At 62.7% G+C, this 18,756-nt stretch overlaps 2 protein-coding genes across 2 annotated transcripts in view; one reads left to right on the plus strand and one right to left on the minus strand.

The window, feature by feature from the left end:
- The first annotated feature begins 11,335 nt into the window (after positions 1-11,335).
- On the plus strand, positions 11,336-13,475 carry FZD9 (frizzled class receptor 9). The gene has a single exon (XM_068415710.1). The coding sequence runs from the start codon at positions 11,382-11,384 to the stop codon at positions 13,125-13,127; it is 1,746 nt and encodes a 581-aa protein (XP_068271811.1). The 5' UTR covers positions 11,336-11,381; the 3' UTR covers positions 13,128-13,475.
- A 2,954-nt stretch (positions 13,476-16,429) lies between these two features.
- BAZ1B (bromodomain adjacent to zinc finger domain 1B) overlaps positions 16,430-18,756 on the minus strand; it is a 42,416-nt gene continuing 40,089 nt past the window's right edge. Inside the window, exon 19 of the mRNA XM_068415395.1 lies at positions 16,430-18,603. Within this exon, the coding sequence (XP_068271496.1) occupies positions 18,237-18,603 (367 nt within the window). The 3' untranslated portion in view covers positions 16,430-18,236. The remainder of the gene's footprint in view (positions 18,604-18,756) is intronic.

Below are 18,756 nucleotides of genomic sequence, written 5' to 3' on the forward strand. Positions count from 1 at the left end.
TTGCCCAAGTGTGTTTTCCCATTTTTCTTTACCAAATAATGGCCAAAAATTACTTTCCTGATTTTTTTTCTTTGTATTTCTTCCTTTATTATTCCTTATTTCAGCCTCTGGGCAATATCAAAGGTGTGTTTGGATCTTCACTTGGCATTAAAACAGAAATAACAAGTCCTTGAGCAAAACAGACAAAAATCTCTACAGAGAACCACACTTTGATTGTTAATCAGCAAACGCAGGCCTTTGAGAAGTTTGCTACTGGAATTTTTGGTTTTGGCCAAAAAGCCTCTTCCCTCCCACCCCTTTAAATGTTTTGACAAACATCTTCAGCGCGTTCCCTGGAGAAACTGTTCCAAAGGTTGGTTACAGCTCAGAAGTGGTCTTGTATTTCCAGTTTGTTTATCAAATGTCAACTTGCAGCTCCCAAGCTTTGCCAAGCGTTTGCTTAATTAAAATATTATCTGATATCACCCGATGTTTTCCTGGCGTGGGTGTTTAACCAAACCCTGAGATGCTGCGTGCCCTCAACCCCTTGGTTCAGCTCCTTGGGCTGCAAGACAAAGATAAAGCCTATGTGAAGTATCAATCACAACCCCTGTGTGTCACCTGTGGGTGCTCCTCTGTGTCACCCATGGCTCAGATATTTCTTGATGCTTCTGCTTGTAGCCCTTCTCCATGCCAGCGAGCCCCCAAGGACATGACAAGGGCAACAAGATCCCACTTGATGCCTGTCCCCTCCGCTGGCAGCTGATGCAGGAACCCTGGAGAGCACCGATGGGTGTTGATGTCCCCATCATAGAATCGTTTTGGTTGGAAAGGACCTTGAATATCCTTGAATCCAACCCTGTTGTGGGCTGTGCTCTGTCAGGGGGCGAGGGTAGGCTGAGATCGATGGCAGGTAACCAAAACACGCAGGATGGCAGAGCTAAAGATGGGGTGAGGCATCCAGGGCACACGGGAACCCCTCTGTGGGGACGGGGATGCTGGAAGGTGCTCCAGGCTTTGGCACCTCCTGTTACGGTCTGGGCTCAGCCCTGCGGGCTGGTCACAGGTCTCCTCCCCCCAGCACAGGGTGTTGGGGTGTGAGATGCAGCTTCCACCCCTCTAAACCCTCGTGCGATGCGTGGGGGAGCCGAGCCTGAGCTGGTCCTGTCAGCTCAGCACCACCCACTGCAGCCAGGAGCAATCCTGCTGGTCCCTTGGGCCGGGTGCTTGGGGGCTCCTGCCACCCACAGTGTCACCTCTGCTGGTGGCAGTGCCCTGGTGCAGACCAGAGGAGAGGCAGGACCGGTCACTGCGGGCAGGGACCGAGGACCCCTGTGGTGCTGGAGCCCCTTGCCTCCCCCAGGCATCCCGTGCCCCCGCGCAGGCACAGCCTGGGACAGGGGACTCGTGCCTTTTTATTGCGACAGCTGGCTCTGAAAGGCAACGGAGCAGAGACCCCTCGGTGCCGCCAGCCACGGCCGAGCCCACGCGGGCACCAGCTCCCGCGTGCTCCGCTCCCCTGCCCCTTGTTTGTGTTGGCACGGGCCGGCGAACGAAGCCAGTTTAATTGGCAGTTGTGTTTGTGGCCAGGGTGTTATGAAAAGGGTTTCTGTCTCCCTCTGTAAGTTACCCTGAATATGTTTTCACTCTTAATATAATATTCACTTCATTATTAGCTGAAAGAGGCTCTTTTCAGAGAGGCAGGGTTTTTCCCCCCCCACCACTTCTTCCAAAAATATATTAAACAGCCCCTTCATGCAGCGCTGCGCTGAGGGCCGGGATTGTCTGCCGGAGGGGAAGTGAGAAACCCGACGGTAAATGGGATTTACACAGAAATTCCTTTCTTCCCCAGCGTGCTGGCTGTAGTAGTGCCCGGCACGAGCGGCGGCGGGTGATGGAGGAGGCGGCCGTTGCTTACGGGGCAGTTGGGGGTATGCTCGCCTCCCCCCCCTCCCCTTGCAGTGGGATCACTAAGGGGGTTCCCCCCTGCCGCAGAGCAGAGGCTCCCCGGGGGCTCCTGGCACCCCGGGCTGGTGTTTCCAGACACAAACTGGAGTCGGGGCTCGGCACAGGGAACCCCGCGGGCGCTGTGCCTGCGTTCGGTGGCGAAGGTGTTTCCAGCATCTGCGAGGTTTTGGGAGCTTGTTCTCTGTTAGGTGGGTTTTGGAGCACTGGGTCATCATCTCACTGTGCCGCCGCTCTTCTGGGCTTTGCAAAATCCGGAAGGTTTTGTCTTCAGGTTTGGGAAAACCCCCGTGAGCTGCAGTAGCGGGAGCAGAGAGCTGCTTCTGGGGGTGGCATCACACAGAGCATCCAGCCTGGCTCAGCCTTCACACTGCTGGGGAAACAGCTCTGCTTCCCTCTTGCCCGAGCTGCTCAAAGGGCACCCACAGCCCAGGCAAAGCTCTTTTGTTGGGTGTTGGACACATGTGGGTGGTTTTGCATGGCTGCAGCCCCTGGTGCCCTCGCTGGGATGTCCTCAGCCTGGCCTGGCTGGGGAGATCCTGTGGAGATCCTGTGGCTGGGTCAGGCTGGTGCTGCCAGCAGTGTGCCCAGGTGGCCAAGAAGGCCACCAGCATCCTGGCTTGTATCAGCACTAATGTGGCCAGCAGGACTAGGGCAGGGATCGTCCCCCTGCGCTCAGCACTGGTGAGGCCGCACCTCGAATCCTGGGTGCAGTTTTGGGCCCCTCACGACAAGACAGACCTTGAAGTGCTGGAGTGAGTCCAGAGAAGGGCAACGAAGGTGGTGAAGGGTCTGGAGCACAAGTGTGATGAGGAGCGGCTGAGGGACCTGGGGGTGTTTAGCCTGGAGAAAAGGAGGCTGAGGGGAGACCTTCTCGCTCTCTACAACTGCCTGAAAGGAGGGTGTAGTGAGGTGGGGTTGGTCTCTTCTCCCAGGTAACAAGTGACAGGACGAGAGGAAACGGCCTCAAGTTGTGCCAGGGGAGGTTTAGATTGGAGATCAGGGACAATTTCTTCACTGAAAGGCTTGTCAAGCATTCATTCCCGAGTGCTCTCACCCTTGGAGCTCCGGCTGCTCCATGATCCCTCAGTGAGCCCCAAAACCAGGTCTTGGGGTGCTGCCGGGGGCTGGGTGAGCTGCGGCATGGGGGCAGTGGGCAGCCTGGCCAGGGTGAGATGCCGGAGATGGCGGGAGCTGGGCAACCTGCGGGCTGAGGAGGAGGAAGGCAGCCCGGCTGTCGGGGACCAGCTTGGTTTTCCATGGCCTCACATTTTCCTGCGCTGGAGAGTTTGCAGCGAGGGTGGAAAATGCAGCGGCCAGGAGGGGAGAGAGGGCGGGGGGGGAGGCGAGTGGGGCCGGCGGGGAAGGGTTTGCTTTGCCAGGGTGTTGGGGACGTCACACGCCTGCCAGGACAGTCCGTGCTCTGCCGGACAGTGCTGGGGGGACATGGACGTGGTCCACGCCAAACCCCTGTGGCTTTGGGGAACGTTCCCTCCCAGGGTGGATCAGGGACGGGGGTTTGGGGGGAGGCAGGGCAGCGTCGCAGGCAGAGTGCTGCCTTGCCTTCCCAGCCTCAACGGGGTAGCCTGGCAGCCCTGGGGGGCTCACACGGGCTGGGGGTGCTGGCAGGGTGCCGGGGGACCTGCCAGGCCCAGGAGCACAGCGCTGGCTCAGGTTTGCTGCAGCTCCCTGCCACGCATCTCGGCGGGGACAAGCGGGGCGGCAGCCCTGGTGCCACTGGGACCATCCCAAATCCCGCTTGGGCACCTCGTCGCTGCTCCTGGGGGGGTTGCAGCAAACGTGGCTTTACTGGGAGCCCTGAGCTGGGTGCAGGGTGGCTTGAACCCATCCGAGATGGCAGCAGGCTCCTGCCCTCGGCGCTGCCAGCGTGACTCGTGGGCAGCCACGACGGTGCCACGGGATGTGGCGTTGTCTTGGGCCAGGCTCTGCTGCCTACCTGGAGGCACGTTGCCCTGCCTGCCATCACCAGCTCCCTGCCCTTGGCTCTTTGCTCATTGGACAAGGCAAAAGGATTAGGGATGGAGAAGGGGACAAAGATAACTCGGGGGTACCCCAGGACAAGGCAGAGGGCAGGAACCCGTGGGCTGAACATCAGGGGAAGAGGCTCAGCTTAGTTTTCATCCTCTGCAAAGGATGCAAAGTCCTAGATGAACTCCTCCTGCCCCCACCTTCCAGCAGCGCGAGGGATCGCCCCGTCTTTAACCCTTTTGATCTTTCCCCTTCTCTCCTGTCCCATCCCCGCAGCCGTCTCCATCTCTTCCCTCCCGCGGAGCCGCGGTCCCGGCTGGGCAGCAGCTCTCCTGCCTTCGCTGTCAGCATTTCACATCAGCTTGGGGACATGCAGCAGCACCCAGGGCGCTGGGACCGTGGTCTGGCACTCATATCTGACATGTCACCTCCAGCTGTTGACCTCCCCAATAATGCTGAGCCTTCACCCTTCCTCATCTCCTCCAGCGACCCGGCACATGCCCGGAACGTCGGTGCAGGAGAGGGACTGGCTGGGGCTGGGGAGGGGGACAGAGCAGAGCCGTCCCACAGCCCACCCCAGCACTGCTGGAGGAGCCCAGGGGGGTGGGTGACCCACCTCACAGACTTGGTGACACCTCAAAAAAGCACCTTTTTGTAGCTCGGGACTCATGCCCAAAGGGCAGCGGTTGGCAGCTGGGGCGAGAGCCTTCGCCGCGGTCGCCTGACCTTTAGAGAAAGGTGGTTGGAGAGACGGAGCGAGCAGAAATCCCTGAAAGATTATTTGTTTCTCACGAGCTATATTTAGGCACCATCGGCACAACCCAAAAGTGCTGAGTTCTGCTAAATAAATACAGGAGCTTTGTGTTTTTTTCCCCCAGAGGAGAACGGGATTAGTAAGCGAAGGGTAAATAGTATTTTTGTTTGACATACCTGAGGGTTTCCAGTCCAAGTTGGCGTCTTGAGCCCTTGATGCCATGATGATGATGATGGACCTAAAGCGGCACTGCCCCATCCTGCTTTTTTTTTTGGTTGAACTTTGTGTTCTTGAGTATTTTCATCAATGTGTTGCCTGTTAAGATGTTTCTAAGCCAGAAGGAGGTCACGCTGGTGCCACTCCAGTAGCAAAGTCCTTCCCCAGTGGGATGCACACCCCTGCCTGCCTGCACCCACCCATGCTGCCCCAGAGGGATAGGGTGCCCAGGCGGCCATGGGGGGGTCAGGGTGGTCCTTGGCTGGTCCAAGGGGATGGTGAGGAGGTCACCGCGCTTGTCTGGAACACACTTGGGTCATCGTGGGTTTAATTCTTCACTGATTTGGATTCCCCGTGCCTGAAGCCCATCTCCCCCAGGAGTCCCACTGGGATTGGGTCTGGATTTCCCAGTGGAGCGTTTGCAGGTGGGGTGTGGGGCTGCAGGTGGGTGCCAGGCAGGTGAGGGACATTTGCTGATCACTCAGGAGTGTAAGGGCCACCCTGATGAGTCCGCACACCTTGGGGCTGGGGATGGAGGAGCTTTCTGCCAGGCCATGAGCACGTGCAGCGCTGGCAGGGCTTGAGGGTGCTCCCACGCTTCCCACATCGCCTGGGAGAAGGTTTCTCTTCCATCCAGCACACAGTGCTGGTGGCCAGGGTCCGTGCCTGGCATGGCAAGTCCCTGACCAGGCACTTGCAGTGGCCCTGGGTTGTGTTTGCTGGGATTTCAGCTGCTCCTTGGAGAGACACGAGGGAGCAGACCTGGGGAGCATGGTCATCCCAGGGGGCACAGCCACTGTGGGGCATCCTGGGACCCCCTGCACCTTCCTGGGGTGCTCCCAGCCCCGGTGCCACGGGGCTCAGCCCCAGCCCATGTCCTGCCTGGCTCCAGGCCACCCCGTGCTTCTCCCCTTCTCCTCTGGATCGTATTTATTTATTTATACGGTGAATGTAATAAAACTCCAGCAGGAAACGGAGGCGATTCCCTGCCATTCCCCACAAGCCGGCCCAGGGCCGTGGCGAACAAGGAGGCACATTGTGCAGCACAGACCCGCCTGCCAGCGCCGAGGGGCGAAGAAAGGGCCGTGTGTGTCGGTGCCTGCGCCGGGACCCGGTGCCCACACCCACCTGCCCGCAGCGGGCGGCACCGCAGGATGGGAAAGACGCTTCACTTTGGGGTGCAAGAGGGGCTGGGGAGGAAAGGGCTCCTGTGCTGGCTCGGGATGTCGTCTGGGAGCAGCACAGCGCCTGCTCCCAGCACAGGGCACCTCCTCTGCCCGTCCTCGGGCACTCCGGGGTGGGCACTGAAGGTCAGCAGGGGGGCAGACGGTTGCCCCACAGCCTGGTCTGGTGTCTGTATGACCTGCTCTTCCCAGGGCTGAGCCAGCTGGGAGGGAGCTCCAGCCCTTCGCCTGCTGCAAACTGCAGGTGCTGCCGTCAGTAGGGTTCAGAGTGAACGCCTGCTCCAAGGCTCACCTGGGTCCTGTCTTACCCCCCCAGAAGGGTCTGTAGGGGTGAGCGAGGTGGCTGAGAGCAGGACGTGGCTCAGTCCAGCTTCCCCTTTGACAGGGAGGGGTCCCCATGGCCAGGGACGCGCATCCCAGCCCCCCCGAAGGCAGCCTGGTGTGCTCCCGGCTGCGCTGCCAGCTAAAATACGGGGGGGTGATGGAGGACTGCCCAATGTCCCCTCTTGTCCCTTTACTAGCCAGCTCCCCACCGTACTCCCAGCCGGGGCCCCCCCAGGGCACCCCGCTGCCTTCCTGCCCTGTCCCCGAGGCCCCCGGCTGCACGTGGTCCCCATCCGTGTGCTGGTCCCTCGGGCTCCCAGGGCTCCCGGGGGGTGGGGACATGCCCTGCGCCGTGTGTGTCCTGCCTTCTTCGTGTCAGCGCTGCGTTGACGGGGGGTGTCGTGGCCAGGGGACCCTGTGGCTGTGGCCAGGGAGGCGAGCTGGCCGCAGCAGGACTGTCCCTCCGTGTCACCTCCGTTTGTAGTGGCTGCAGGGTGCCCACGGCTCCGGGGTGACGGAGGGGCCGGGTTGCAGCGAGCATCCCTGGGGAGCTCGTGTCACCCCGTGTGTCCCTGAGCCCTGGCCGCCGTGTCCTTGCACCCCCGGGCTGGGGTTGGCACCGCGAACACACGCAGGGGACCCAAGGCCAGGAGGTGACCGGCGAGCTCAGCATTGCCCCGGGACACTGGTGTCACCCTGGTGCCTGAGGGTTCGGGTTTGAGGGTCGCTCCCGCTGGCGGCTGGGTGGGTGCCAGCCCACGGCCCCGTGGGGTGCTCCCGGGATGGCCCCTCCACCTGCTCGCCAGCCCGTCCGGCCTCGCCAGCCCTTTGAAACCGAAGCCGCGGCCTTTCGCGCCGGCTATTCCTGAGAGATGCTTCGGGAAGGGAAAACGATCCCCCGGATCCCCCCGGGAGAGCGGGTGGTGTCCCACGGAGCCCCGCTTGGCCCTGGGCACAGCCCGTGGCCTGTCCTGGCTATTGGGGATTTCCCTCCCCTGCCCTATTACCCCTTCCCCTGCCCTGTTGCCCCCTCCTCGGTCCTATTACCCATCCCCTGCCCTGTTGCCCCCTTTTCTGCCCTATTGCCTCCTCCCCTGCCCTGTTTCTCCCTCCTTTGCCCTGTTGCCGCATCCCCTGCCCTGTTGCCGCATCCCCTGCCCTATTGCCCCATCCCCTGCCCTATTACCCCTTCCCCTGCCCTGTTGTCCCCTCCCCTCCCCTATTGTCCCCTCCCCTGTCGTTTTGCCCCCTCCCCTGCCCTATTGCCTCCTCCCCTGCCCTATTGCCCCCTCCTCGGTCCTATTGCCCTGCCCTATTATCCCTTCCCCACCTCTATCACCCCCTGCCCTGCTCCATCGCCCCCTGCCCACCTCCATCCCCCCCTCCCCAGCTCCCACGAGGGCTGTCCCCATCGCTGGTACCAAGGGGGATCCCCCCAAACCCTGCGACCCAGGGAGGACCCCTCCACGGCCAGGCAAGCAGGGCATTGCTGCAGCCTCCCCTTACCCCCGGGGTGGCAGCGGGGGGGATTTTTCTCCCCCCACGGCCCTTCCTGCCCGCCTTCGCCCTCCCCTCCCGGGGCTCTCGCACAGGTTTGCAAACCCTGTTGACGGGAAGAAAGGAAATGGGGCAAAGCTGCTGCCAGGAACCGCAGGCTCCCGGGCTCCTGCCGTACAGCCCCGCTCCGGGCAGGGTTTCTGGGCAGCCTCTGTGAGCCCCTTTTCTTCCAGCTGTTGCTGTTGGATTCCCAGCCCAAGGCCACTTCCAAGGCCGTAAATCTGCTGCGTTGCTCTACCTGGGGCTCTTGTTTGCGCTGCGAAGCTTCCAGACCCGCTTCGCATCCCGGCTTCTGTGCGTGGCCGTGGTGTGCCCCCATCCCAGCGTCCTGCCGTCCCCTCCCTGGCCACCTCGCTGTACCCCAGGGGTGCGGGTGTGGGTGGGCACGTCGCTCCCCGGCAGGTACAGATGGGTGCGATGAAAGGGTGAGGGCTTGGGTGCTGGTGGCACCCCCTGGTACCCCCCCACCCACCGCTGCGGGTGGGATGAAGCTCTGGGATGGGTCCCATGGGTGCTTCGCTGTCACCACTGCAGGTCCCGGGGAGGTTTGGGCAGGGCTTGGGCACCCCATGGAGCCCCCGAGGAGGGTGTTGGGGTTGGGGGGGGGGGGGGGGGGGAGAGGACCCCAGGGTGCCACCCCAGGGTGCAGGGTGGAGGTGAGGGGTGGCCGCTCCCCTGCGTTAAAAGGAGCCCCTTGACTCTGAAAAGCCGCGTGTTGCTCTTGGCCGGGCTGCGGCGCCTCCTGCCAAGAGCAACAGTTTTACATATTAAAGCAAAATTAAATTAAAAGGCATTTATTTGTGCGCTTGTGCAGCCCCCCCCCACAATTAACCCTTGGCAGCCTGGGTGGCACGAGGGCGCTCATGGGGGGGCTGGCACCCTGGGGTCCCATCCTGCCCCTGCCCATGGGGCTGCCGCCCACCCAGGACCCTCGCTGGGCAGCCAGAGCTGGGTGTTTCCAAGCTCTCCTTATAAACGTCTCCCTAAAGGGACGCCTCGGTGGCAGGAGCTGGGCTTTAGGGTGCCCTGGAGTGGTGGCAGTGCCACCCTTGGATGCCTCACCCCACACAGGACCCACATCCTGGGGCTGAAGGGGTGGATGGGATGAGGACCCCCCCCAGGACCCAGGTTGCGGCACCCTGTGGGTGCCACCTCCATCCCAGCCGCGCCAGACACCGCTGTGGCTGCCAGCTCGTCCACAGATGACAACTTGCCCCCAGATGTGCCCTGCAGCACAAAAATCCCCCCTAAACACCCATTTCTTAGAGGAAGGGAGTGACCTTCACCCAGGGCACCAAGCGCCCTGAAGCTGCTCTGTGCCACCTGGGGACGGTGCCTTCTGAGACCCCCCCCCTGAGCCGGTGGCCAAGGGGACAAAGCCCCCTCCAACACCAGAGAACCCCAAATAAACCCTTTTCCCAGGGCCCTGGAGCCGGGCGACCAGTCGCCCTGTGCTGAAGGGAAATTCCCGGGCGCCAGCTTATCTCGTGCCCCGTTACCGGGACCGATAAGCGGCTCCCACGGAATTTCCTCACAGCGCCGGATCGGGGCCGGGTCAATATCGGGGCCGGGGTGTCAGCGCGCGGCTGGCGACGAGGGGCCGCGGTGACAGGGTGTTATGGCTTTACTGAACAAATGGCAGGAACAGGGTGGCACCCGGACCCCCCCCAGGCGCCAGCGTGTGCCCGCACCCGCCGCCAGCACGGACAGACACAGGGTGCTGGGTCACCCGGCCGGGCACCCGGGGGACCCTGCCCCAATTGCACTCGGGCTGGCAGAGCTGCTGGTCCCCCCCTGTCACAGATGGGTGCTGGGGATGGCACGGGGCACCCCAGGGCCAAATGAGGGATCGGCAGCTCCGGGACAGCTGGTGGCATCCTGTGAAGGTGACGTGGGCAGCAAAGCCTGTCCCCAGGGGGGTTGTTGCCACCCACAGTGTGGATTTAATGCTGGCTGGAGCACCCTCCAGCCGGGCACCCTCAGCCTCCCCTTGCCCCCAGCATGGGCGATCTGTACCCCCTGCAAGTGGGACATGATTTCAGGGGCTGGCAGCCCCAGCTCGACCACACTGGCTTGTGTCACCCCCTGGGAGCTGCCCTGGCCTCACACAGCACTAGTGCTGGGTGGCATTGCCATCCCCTGCCCTGGGTGACACGCAGGGATGGAGGGTGCTGGGCAGGGACACGGCTCTCCCAGCCGTGCCGTGGGCGCTGGGGCTGAGCCACCTCCAGCGGTCCCCACTGTCCCACCACGGCCCCCAAAGCCCTTCCCGCTCCGGGCACCGCGGCCATGGGGGTTCCCCAGTCCTCAGCAGCGGGATCAAAGTGGCGCTTTCTGTCCCCAAGCTGAGGGATGTCACCTCGCCGGCCTGCGGGGAAGGGGGGTCCCAGGGGGCTGCCCCGACCCGCCATGGCAGTGCCAGCCTGGTCGTTACGGTGCGTCAGCGAGCCCGCGTGCGTGCCCCACGGCCCGGGGGGGCACGGCCGCTCACCCCCAAAGTGCCACCACGCTGCAGGTGCCCTCAGGAGCGTGTTCAGGCCCCGCAGCACCCCGGGGGGTTTGGGGCAGCGGTGAGGCCACGCGTGTTCCTTTGCCCAGGGGGTGTGCACACGTGTGTGCCAGTGCACACGGCTGGCCCCACGGGTGTGCAGGGCCACAGCGGGTGGCTGGGCTGGGGTGGGGGTGTGTGTGTGTGTGTGTGTGTGTGCATGCGTCTGCATGCGTGCATGCACGTGCATGTGTGTCTGTGTGTGTGCATGTGTGTTTGTGTGTATATGTGTACATACATGTGTCTACATGTGCATGTGTGAGTTGTGTGTGCATGTATGTGTGTATATACGTGTCCACATGTGCACGTGTGTCTTTGTGTGTGCATGTGCGTGTGTGTGTGTGTGTGTACATACATGCGTGCACATGTGCATGTGTCTTTGTGTGTATGAGGGTGCACACGCGTGTGCACGTAGCATGTGCGCCCATGTGCGTGTTTTCCCGTGTGTGTGTGTGCGGGGGGGGGGGTTCCCCGTGGGTCCCCGCGCCGGGGGGTGGCGGGTGGCGCCGGGGCCGCGGGTCCCGGTGCGGGTCCCTCCCCCCGGAGGGGCGTGTCCCCCTGCCCCGCCCCCTGGGCGTGTCCCCGCGGGCGGGGCGGGGCCGTGCGGGCGGCGGGCGCAGCGCGGCGGTGCCGGGGCTCGGCGGGCGCGGGGGGCGGCGCGGGGCGCTCGGCGGGGGCCGCCGCCGCATGGCGCGGGGGGCGGCGGGGGCCGGGGCCGGGGCCGCGGGGAGCAGCAGCAGCAGCCCCGGCGCGGTGCCGCCGCCGCCGCCTCAGCAGCGAGCGGCCGTGGCGGGGGCGCGGGGGCGGCGGGGCCGGGCCATGGCGGCGGTGTAGCGGCGGGGCCGGGCCGGGGCCGGGGCCGGCGATGGCGGCTCTGCGGCTGGCCCTGTCGGTGCTGTGGCAGCTGGCGGCGGCCGGGCGCGGGCTGGAGCTGGGGGGGCTGGAGGGGCCGCGGGGGCGGGCGGCGCGGTGCCAGCCCGTGGACATCCCCATGTGCCGGGGCATCGGGTACAACCTGACCCGCATGCCCAACCTGCTGGGCCACGAGAGCCAGCGCGAGGCCGCCCTGAAGCTCCACGAGTTCGCCCCGCTGGTGGAGTACGGCTGCCACGTCCACCTGCGCTTCTTCCTCTGCTCCCTCTACGCGCCCATGTGCACGGACCAGGTGAGCGCCAGCATCCCCGCCTGCCGCCCCATGTGCGAGCAGGCCCGCCACAACTGCGTCCCCATCATGGAGCAGTTCAATTTCGGCTGGCCCGAGTCGCTCGACTGCGGCAAGCTGCCCACCAAGAACGACCCCAACGCGCTCTGCATGGAGGCCCCCGAGAACGCCTCGGCCGCCGAACCCCACAAGGGTCAGGGCATGCTGCCCGTGGCCCCCCGGCCCTGGCCGCCGGGCACCGCCGAGGGCCGGGGACCCAACGGGCTGGGGGCCTGCGACAACCCCGAGAAGTTCCAGTACGTGGAGAAGAGCCTCTCCTGCGCGCCCAGGTGCTCCCCCAGGGTGGACGTCTACTGGTCCCGTGAGGACAAGGACTTTGCCTTCATCTGGATGGCTGTCTGGTCCACCCTCTGCTTCGTCTCCACCGCCTTCACCGTCCTCACCTTCCTGCTCGACCCCCACCGCTTCCAGTACCCCGAGAGGCCCATCATCTTCCTCTCCATGTGCTACAACGTCTACTCCGTGGCCTTCATCATCCGCTCGGTGGCAGGGGCCGAGAACATCGCCTGCGACCGGGAGAATGGCGAGCTCTACATCATCCAGGAGGGGCTGGAGAGCACGGGCTGCACCATCGTCTTCCTCATCCTCTACTACTTTGGCATGGCCAGCTCGCTCTGGTGGGTTGTCCTCACCCTCACCTGGTTCCTGGCCGCAGGGAAGAAGTGGGGACACGAGGCAATCGAGGCCCATAGCAGCTACTTCCACATGGCCGCCTGGGGCATCCCGGCCATGAAGACCATCGTCATCCTCACGATGCGGAAGGTGGCAGGGGACGAGCTCACGGGGCTGTGCTACGTGGGGAGCATGGACGTCAGCGCCCTGACCGGCTTCGTCCTCATCCCCCTCTCCTGCTACCTGGTCATCGGCACCTCCTTCATCCTCACGGGCTTCGTCGCCCTCTTCCACATCCGGAAGATCATGAAAACGGGTGGCACCAACACAGAGAAGCTGGAGAAGCTGATGGTGAAGATCGGGGTCTTCTCTATCCTCTACACCGTCCCGGCCACTTGCGTCATCGTCTGCTACTTCTACGAGCGCCTGAACGTGGATTACTGGAACCTCAGGGCCCTGGAACGCGGCTGCTTGCACCTCCCCGGCCGCCGCGCCGCCAACTGCTCCTTGGAGGCCTCGGTGCCCACCGTGGCCGTCTTTATGCTAAAGATTTTCATGTCGCTGGTGGTGGGCATCACCAGCGGGGTGTGGGTGTGGAGCTCCAAGACGCTGCAGACCTGGCAGAGCTTGTGCAACAGAAAGCTGGGCGTGAGGACGCGGGGCAAGCCCTGCAGCGGGGTGAGCTGCGGCGGGGTGCACTGCCACTACAAAGCCCCCACGGTCATGCTGCACATGACCAAGACGGACCCGTACCTGGACAACCCGACGCACGTCTAGAGCTGGGGGGGGTTTGTCCCCCTCCCTCACGGGTAAGGGGCGAGGGAGCGGCGGCGGGAGGGGGGACGCACACTGGTTTGGGGTGACGAGGCCCGCGGGAGCCCCCCGGCACCGCTCGACCCTGACAAGTAGCTGCTTTTTTTTCCTAGAGGTTGTTTTGTTGTTGTTGCTGTTGCCAAATCCAGTGACTCTTCTAACGCTTTCTTTGGGGGGGGGGGCGGCGGGGACGGGACAGGGAGGGGAATAATCCAGTCCGTGTTTATTTAATTCTGTAATTTATTTTAGATTTTTTTAATCATTAGCTGCGAGGAATGGAAAAAACAATAAACCCTGGATGTGTTATTTCAACCGAGCCTGGTGCTGTGTGGGGGAATTTGAGGGGGTCAAGAGCAGCCCCACAGGAGCCCCGCCAGCTCAGCGGGTCGGGGTCACAGTCCCCATGGCGGGTGCGTCGGTGCCGGGGTGCCGCCGGCCGCCGCGGGAGCGGGGTACCGGGGGGGTCCCTGCGTCCAGCTCCCCCCCGGGGCTGGGTCTGGTGTCCCCCGGCCGGGGAGGAGGGTTTGCCTGGGAATCATCTTTTCCACTCCGCGTTCTGGAGGTGATTTGTGTCGGTGCTGCTGGGGCCTCGGTGCCAGGCGAGAGGGGCTCAGTGCTGCGGCACCCGGGGCATGGCAGGCCAGGAGCTGGGGTGATGGGCTGGGAGGGGTGCGCGGGACCTTGGGGCGGAGAGGGCTGAGCTTTGATGTCTCATGCAGAAGCTCGAGGTGCGGGTAATGGAAACTTCTGGGCAGCTTTATTTATCCCCTGCTCCGGTTACAACCCCTACTCGCCTCCTCCATTGTCCGGAGGGAAATTCAAGCCTCAGCTGGTGAGGCCGGGGCTGGCGGGGGGAGCCGGGGCGTCCTCGCTGGGGCACATGGCGGGTGCCACCGTCACGGGCCGGGTGGCTTTGCCCGGGGCTCAGCGGTGGGGCCTGCTGCCCACCTGCCCCCAGACCCCTCAGTGGGGGGCAGCTCGTCTGGGCAGGGGGTTCGTGGGACTGGTTTGCCTGGCTGCCCCCGGGGGTGTGCGGTGGGTTCCCAGTGCGGGATGGGGGGAGATGGGCTCTGCCCTGGCCCCAGGGTGGGCAGGGGACTGTGGGCAGGGACACAGGCAGCCCTGGTGATGCTCATTGTCCATCACCTAATTGCCCGTTAATTAGCCAGCGTGCAGGCTGGGGCAGTGCTGGGCCCCAGTGAGGGTCTCTGGGGCTCCAGTCCCTCTTGCCCAGGGAGCAAAAAGCCAGCGAGGGACTCTCCTTTCAGCGCCTGCTCCCACCTGATTTGGGGTGCTGGGAGGCAGACGTGCCCCTGGCTGGGCCGGTGGGCACCCACCCCCTTCCCCAGGCTGGTGATGGTGGTGGCAGGGCAGGGACCCCTGCCTGGTCCCCATTGCTGGGTGGGGGGGGTCACAGCTTCACAGGCTCCCCCCAGCTGCCACGGGAGGGTTTGTTTGGGCAGATAAAAGGGCCGTGACCTGGGGCAGGAGAGTCAATATTGGCTGCAGGACAGGCTCCAAAGTCCATGCTGGGGGTACAGCCTGTGTGCCAGACCCCCCCGCTCCAGGCCTGAGCTGCGGAGAGGCCGCCCCGCAGCGCTGAGCCCTGAGCCGCTCGGTGCACCTTTGGCTCGCACGGCGATGGGGCTGGGGCGGTGGCGCTGGGGCGTGCACGTGTCCCGCTCGCAGGGACAGCCTGCCCTTGAGCACCCCGGCCCTTGCCAAGTCCCCGGCTGCCTCTGGCGCGCTCACCCAGATAACGGCTCCGCCGGGCCCCAGCTATCGGGCAGCCGTGGGGCCGCCGGCGCCCGACCACCACTCGCTATCGGCCCCGGCAGCCCCGCCGGAGCCAGCCCCGCAGCGCTGGGCATGGCTGGCCCTGCTGGGGACACACAGAGCCTGCCCTGAAGCGGAGCTGCCCCGTGAAGGGCTCTGGGCCAGGGACACTGGCTGTCCCCTTGTCACAGCCCTGCGCTGGGGAGGCTCGGCCTTCCTCCGTGTCCCTCACCCCGAGCTCATCCCTGCGTCCCCTCGCCATCCTACTTGGAGCAGCCCCAAAGGCAGCCAAACGCCCGGCCCCAGCGGGGTTGGGGCGGTGGCAGAAGCCACTCTGCAAGGGGCAAGTGGGGCTCAGTGCTGCCCCAGCCCCGCAGGGACACCCCCTCCCAGCTTGGGCACGGCTGCCATGGCTGCCTGTCCCCAGTGCCAGCAGGAGGGGTGGCTGGTAGGGCTGAGAGTGGGCTCGGGACACCCCCAGGTCCTGGTCCAGCTAAGCGTGCAGTTGAGCCTGGTGCCTCCAGCACTCACTGGGCTGCGGACATCGTCCCTCCTCCACGTTTTGAGGAGCAGCAGGACCATCGCTGTGCTCTGGGAACGTGCTAAAAATCCCAAGTTACCCAGACTATTAATTGGTTAATATTGATGATTAGGCCATGAGGGAGCCAAGGAGGGGACAAAGCTCAGGGTTCCTCACCCCCATGGCCTCCTCCTAGGGCCGTGCTGGAGCTCCACACAACGCAGGTGCGCCATGGGGGTTTGTCACAGGCCAGCCCTGGTGACATGGCAGCTGCAGCCCGGCCGGTGACTGTCCCCCCCCAGCCCGCAGTGCCAGCAGGGCCACGGCTGCCCACCAGCCCCCTGCCAGGCGGGGGGACAGCTATTTATAGCCCCCGCGCAGGACACTAATGCCATGCAGGGGCTGCTATAAAAAGCGAGTCTCCGAAAAGGTCTCGTCACAGATGCTGCTGTGAGGTCTCCACGCCGAGGCCTGGAAACGTCCCAGCTTGAGTCTCACTCTGATTGAGCCAGGTCCTGCCATGGGCCCAGCAAGACAAACCACCTCTTGCAGAGAGGGGGTGAGGCTGCTCTGGGGAAAGCAGCATCTCTCCATCACTGAGAGCCTTCAAGACCCCTGCCTGGCACAGCTTGGGAGGACGGGTGGCGTGTGACAGCAGCCCTGCCGCAGAGGGCACAGCACAGCCCGGCTGTGACAGCGGGAACCGAGGCACAGCCTGGGGCTGGTATCACCAAACCCGAGCAGGAGGCCTGGAGGACAGTTGTGCAGTTGAGCTGACCTGACCCGGGCTGCCTGGTCCCTCCATCCCTCGCTCTGCGGCTCCGCTCTCCCTGCGAAGGCAGCGATACCACGGCTGACGGGGGCTCTGGGGAAGGCAGAGGCAAGACATCAGACAGTCCCACACCAACACAGGGCACCGGCAAAGGACTCGCTGCGAGGCACTTTTACAAACACAAGTACATAATGTTTATTTTTACGTTTCCAATTTATTACAAGTACAGCCCTTAGCAGAAACCCCCTCCCTCCCAAATGACACTGATTTTTTTAAAAAAAAAACAAAACATACAGTTCCAAAGGTTTCACCGTGTAGGACCTGCAGAAAATGTTCTCTATGAACAGGACAAAACGAAGCCTCCGAAGGGGACGTGCGAAATACAAACGTCAGTGCTAGTCTGTGGGGCAGGGAGCTGGGGCTGGGGAGAGGGGGAGAGGGAAGTGGCTGGAAACCTGCGTAGTCTCTGCAGCCATCCACAATCCAGAACTGAAACGAATACCTGGTAAAAAAAAAAAAATCCTAAAAAATACACAAAACTGGGCCGCAATTTGTAATCGATGATTCTTTCTCCTCAAATCACAGGAGCTGCAACAGCTGCTTTTGCTTTTCTGTTACGGAACCAGCACAGAGCAGCCCTGCGGCTGGTTTGTTCCAAATTGAAGATTTCTGTAATAAAAAGTTCAAGCCCTGATTTGTACGATCAGAACCTGTCACATGAAGGAGAGGGAGAGGTAAGGAAAAAAACACACCCTTTTCTTAGGGAAACGTCAGTATCCCGGGCGGCAGGACCCGAGCAGCCTCCCAGCAGGATCAGGATGGGAGGCTGGTGCGGGACGGTCCTCGCTGCGAGGGAGGTGAGCTAGGGAAGGTCTGACTACAAAACCTGGTGAGAGCGTGGCTAGAGGGGGATTGGGAGATCCCCCAACACGTCCCCCAGTGTAACTCCAGCTACTGGTAGGAAAATGAGTTTTAACGGGGGGGGAAATATAAAGCGAACATGATTTCGTATAAACTGTACATGTGCCAAAGCAAGACAACGGTATCTTACAGGTGTTCTTTGTACAAGATCACAGCTAGAAACAAGCCACTTTTAACTAGAAAATTAATTTAACAAGTTACACAGAACATGTTTCTGCCGCTCCCCTCGCCGCGGAGCTTCCTCCAGGGCGTGCAGAAAACCACGCTCTCCAGTCTGCTTCTGGCACTCAGTTCATCCAAAGGGCTACAGGATCGTGTGCTGTTCAAGGTGAGCAGGGAAGCCAGCTGCCTCCTCTTTGCCGTGTACGTGTGAAGAGCTGAGCTCGGAAGAACCCTCTTGGGGACACAACCTCCAGAGACGGCTCCCCGAGAAGAGAGGGAGGGAGAAAGCAAGAGCACCTCGAAGCCAATTGTGTTAGGATGCTGGTGAAAGCCGTTATCTCCATACATGTAAGTGCTTGCTCGCCCTATGCAGCCCTTCGTCGGGGGGCTCAAAATTAACACCATATAAATATATACATACAAGAACTAGCAGCCCATTGGCCTGATCGCACCCAGTCCTTCCGCGAAGCAACACGATCCCTCCCAGCACCAGCTCGGGGCTGGTTTCACATGGCAGACGGCAGAGATCCCACCGCGCTCCGGCGCTGGCCGCCGGCCCAGGGGAGAACGCGGCTCATCCCAAGGCAGCCGACCCCCGAGCTGGAAGAGGCTTCGTGCTCCCCTGCCCAGCCAGGGTCCAGCCAGGCCTCCCCCTCGCCCTCCCCACCTTCCCCTCCTAGCAGGACAGACTCGTTCAGAGCTTTGTGGATTTTTCAGGAAGCAGTAAGTCACCTCTGCTCACTCCGTGGATGACCAAATACATGAGGCAATTGCAGAAAAATTAAAAACTTAGGACGGGCCAAAGGGATTAATAGAGAAGTGCCTGCTGCTTCCCAACTCCCTCCAGACAACCCATCCTGCTGCCCGGCAGCACCAGAAGGCCTGCTCCAGCTCTGGCTCTCCCCCCTCGTCTCCCCATCCCTCATTTCTTCCTTTTTCGCCCCCGGGAATGTTCAAGGGGCTCTGACTCAGTGTCCCCTTCCTGCTCCTCCAGTCCCTGGCACCTGGCAGCGAGCTCCTTGCGTTTCCTGCGTGCGTACGTGTGGCCAGGCAGGTGTTTGTGCACCATGTCAATCAAACACTGTTCCGTCTTCTCCAGGCAGGACAGTACATGACTCCCATTCTGGTTGTAGCGCTCGGCGTTAGAGAACACCTGCTTCATGTCGGAGAGGAACTCCTGCACCGAGCGGTAATTGCCACAAGAGCACTTGCTCTGCATAGTCTGGAAGTCCATAGGGTTGCTGATGACCTCAAAGTAATCTTCGGCTTCCTCCGTGGTCACTGGCTCCCTGCCAAAGAGCCACAAAGATAGGAGGAAAACGACGGCCCCGGCCACAGGCAGCGCAGAGCTGCAGAGGGAGCATCACCCCCACCCGCTTCGCTCGAGCAGCAGCCCCGACCCGCACCCCCCAGCGCCGTAACAAACCCCAGCAGCACCTCGA

The sequence above is a fragment of the Nyctibius grandis genome, chromosome 18 (genome assembly GCF_013368605.1).
Source record: "Nyctibius grandis isolate bNycGra1 chromosome 18, bNycGra1.pri, whole genome shotgun sequence".
Classification (NCBI taxonomy): Eukaryota; Metazoa; Chordata; class Aves; order Nyctibiiformes; family Nyctibiidae; genus Nyctibius; species Nyctibius grandis.